At 38.7% G+C, this 2,644-nt stretch overlaps 1 protein-coding gene across 2 annotated transcripts; it reads right to left on the bottom strand.

Moving 5' to 3' along the window:
• Positions 1–56: 56 nt before the first annotated feature.
• On the bottom strand, positions 57–2,620 carry LOC131970068 (ADP-ribosylation factor-like protein 14). Of its 2 annotated transcripts, none has more exons than XM_059331332.1 (2): positions 2,157–2,620; positions 57–907 (listed from the first exon to the last, which is right to left on the bottom strand). In XM_059331332.1, the coding sequence occupies exons 1-2, from the start codon at positions 2,503–2,505 to the stop codon at positions 624–626; spliced, it is 633 nt and encodes a 210-aa protein (XP_059187315.1). In that variant the 5' UTR covers positions 2,506–2,620; the 3' UTR covers positions 57–623. The 2 variants fall into 2 exon arrangements, with proteins under 2 accessions (XP_059187315.1, XP_059187316.1); XM_059331333.1 differs by having other exon boundaries at positions 57–932; positions 2,191–2,620.
• Positions 2,621–2,644: the final 24 nt, after the last annotated feature.

The raw sequence follows: 2,644 nt of genomic DNA, 5'->3' as shown, positions 1-2,644 counted from the left end.
TTCATTGCAATGTACAAAACACTGGAAAGTGCCACCATAATGCTAACACACACATGTTCAAAACATGACGTGAGTCGACAGATTTTACAGTAAACAACATGTTTACTTTACATCCATATCATATTATATATTATATATGTTTTAGTCACACCTCTGTTGCTGAGAAAGAAAGAAAATGTATAGTTTAACATCGTGTGTGACAACAATGGCATTGCCATTCCAAATAAATAAATAAATACATTTTATACAAATGGGTAAAAAAAACACAACAAATAAAAAACAACAACAAAATAATGTGCAATTGGAGATCAACGTTTCTACGACCAAACCAACACAGGTTTTTATCAGTCAACAGTGCCAGTCTGAATCCTCAAAAATGATAATAAAAACCTTTTATCAGTTTGTGTCATAACCCAGAATGGTCCACAGACACTTTGTCTTCACCAGGATTGAGTATAAATCCTTTCTGCCACAGAGATTAACAGTTAAACTGTGATTATCTCCCTTTTCTCATCACCTCCCTTCATTTGATCCTTTAGACGCCACAGTGAGGCCGATGCTGATGAAGCAGGAAGGAATCCTGGACGTTATTTGATTGAATCTTCAGAAATGATTTCCATCCATCATCTGCTGCAGACCAGGACTTGTTTCACAGCCGTCATACTGAAGCCCTTGGACTTCATCCTCACCTTAATGTCCTCCTGAGTCTGTTTAAAGGGAGTCTTCATCAGATAGACGATCCTCCTGAAGCCCTCCTCCAGCCCCATGCCGCTGGTGGCGGAGCAGGGCTGGATGAACCAGGCCCGGCCCCCGCAGACCCTCCTCAGGTCCAGAGTCAGGCAGAGGGTTTCTGGGCTCAGCGCTCCCTGCAGGTCCTGCTTGTTGGCCAGGACCACCAGAGGAACTCCTCTGAGACACTCGTACCTCAGGACCTGATTGGTGGAGGAAAGAAAGGAAAGAATAATTTAATTATTACACAACTAATTACTCCACAAAACACTGAAGAAGCTACAGAGCAGCTTCAGCAGCAGACTCATTCAACCTGCTGCTCCAAGAACCAGACAGGAAGTCCTTCCTTCCTTCTGCAATAAAAGACTTTATAACTCTGTCACCTCTGCCACAATCTCTGCCACAATCAACATTACAGAAATGCACTAAATTTGCACTAAACACTTTGCTATGTTATTAATATTATTACTATTATTATTATTATTACTATTATTATTATTATTATATATACTGTTGCTGACATTACGATTATTATTATTACTATATACTGTAATATACTACTATTATTATTATACTGGCCTTATTTATTATTATTATTATTACTATTACTATTATTATATATTTATATATTATATATCATATTATTTTATTTATAATTTTATTTATTTTTATTTTATTTATATTATCTAAGTTCCTGCATTTATCTGTTTCATACAATATTAAACTAAATATTAAAACCCATGACATTTAAAGATATAATTGGACTGTGAGGAACTGGCACATTTTTCAATAATTTCTGACATTTAATGGACTAAATGAGTAATAGAAACAATAAATTGCAGATTAATTGAAAAAATAAATGTTAAGTGCAGCCCTAATACACAGTTTTGGAGTTATAGTTGTTTAAAATGTCCTTATAGTTTCTCAAAGTGATGTAAGCTATTCATTTAAGATACACATCTGCACATACAGTACAGGCCAAAAGTTTGGACACGCCTTCTCATTCAATGCGTTTCCTTTATTTTCATGACTGTTTACATTGTAAATTCATCAAAACTATTAATGAACACATGTGGAATTATGTACTTAACAAAAAAGTGTGAAATAACTGAAAACATGTCTTATATTCTAGTAAGCAAAGGGTGGTTACTTTGAGGAATCTAAAATACAAGACATGTTTTCAGTTATTTCACACTTTTTTTGTTAAGTACATAATTCCATATGTGTTCATTCATAGTTTTGATGCCTTCAGTGAGAATCTACAATGTAAATAGTCATGAAAATAAAGAAAAACACATTGAATGAGAAGGCGTGTCCAAACTTTTGGCCTGTACTGTACATCATTCTGCACAATGAAGCCTAAACATCCAAGAGAAGAAACAATATTCAAACACATTTCTGACTGGAGTAGGACTTCTTAATGTCACTCTTTACAGTAATTAAATATTCTGATTTAATTACCCGGTGCAGCTCCTTGCGCGCCTCCTCCTGGCGCCTCTGGTCCCAGCTGTCCACCACAAACACCAGCCCTGCTGTGTCCACATAGTGATGCCTCCAGTGGGGCCTCATCTTCTTCTGCCCCCCGACGTCCCACACCGTGAGCCCCGGGCTGCTCCTGTCCGTCTCCAGCGTCTCCACGTTGAAGCCCACAGTGGGCACCGTCATCACGCTCTCGTTGTACTTCAGCCTGTAGAGCAGGGTGGTCTTCCCTGCCCCGTCCAGGCCCAGCATCAGGACCTGGGCTTGTCTCCGAGGCCTGGATCCGTGCACGCCCATGTCCTCAAAGAGCAGCTTGTGTCTATATAGAATAAAAGTATCTTCTTGTTTGTGTGTAGCTGTGTAAACCAAGCTGCCTGCACCAGTGGCTCCCTTTGTGCTGCTATGTGTAGGCTTAGTGTGTCTGTCTCTTATAGAC

The sequence above is a fragment of the Centropristis striata genome, chromosome 4 (assembly GCF_030273125.1).
Source record: "Centropristis striata isolate RG_2023a ecotype Rhode Island chromosome 4, C.striata_1.0, whole genome shotgun sequence".
Taxonomy (NCBI): Eukaryota; Metazoa; Chordata; class Actinopteri; order Perciformes; family Serranidae; genus Centropristis; species Centropristis striata.
The sequence above is the reverse complement of the archived record's forward strand: the minus strand, read 5'-3'. Positions and strand labels throughout refer to the sequence as shown.

Bases quoted from the DNA above. Each gene is read 5' to 3' on its own strand.
- LOC131970068 (XM_059331332.1), bottom strand. From the start codon at position 2,505: ATGGGCGTGCACGGATCCAGGCCTCGGAGACAAGCCCAGGTCCTGATG. The intron at 908-2,156 runs GTGACATTAAGA...AGTGTCTCAGAG, and splicing joins ATATTTAATTACTGTAAAGA to GAGTTCCTCTGGTGGTCCTG.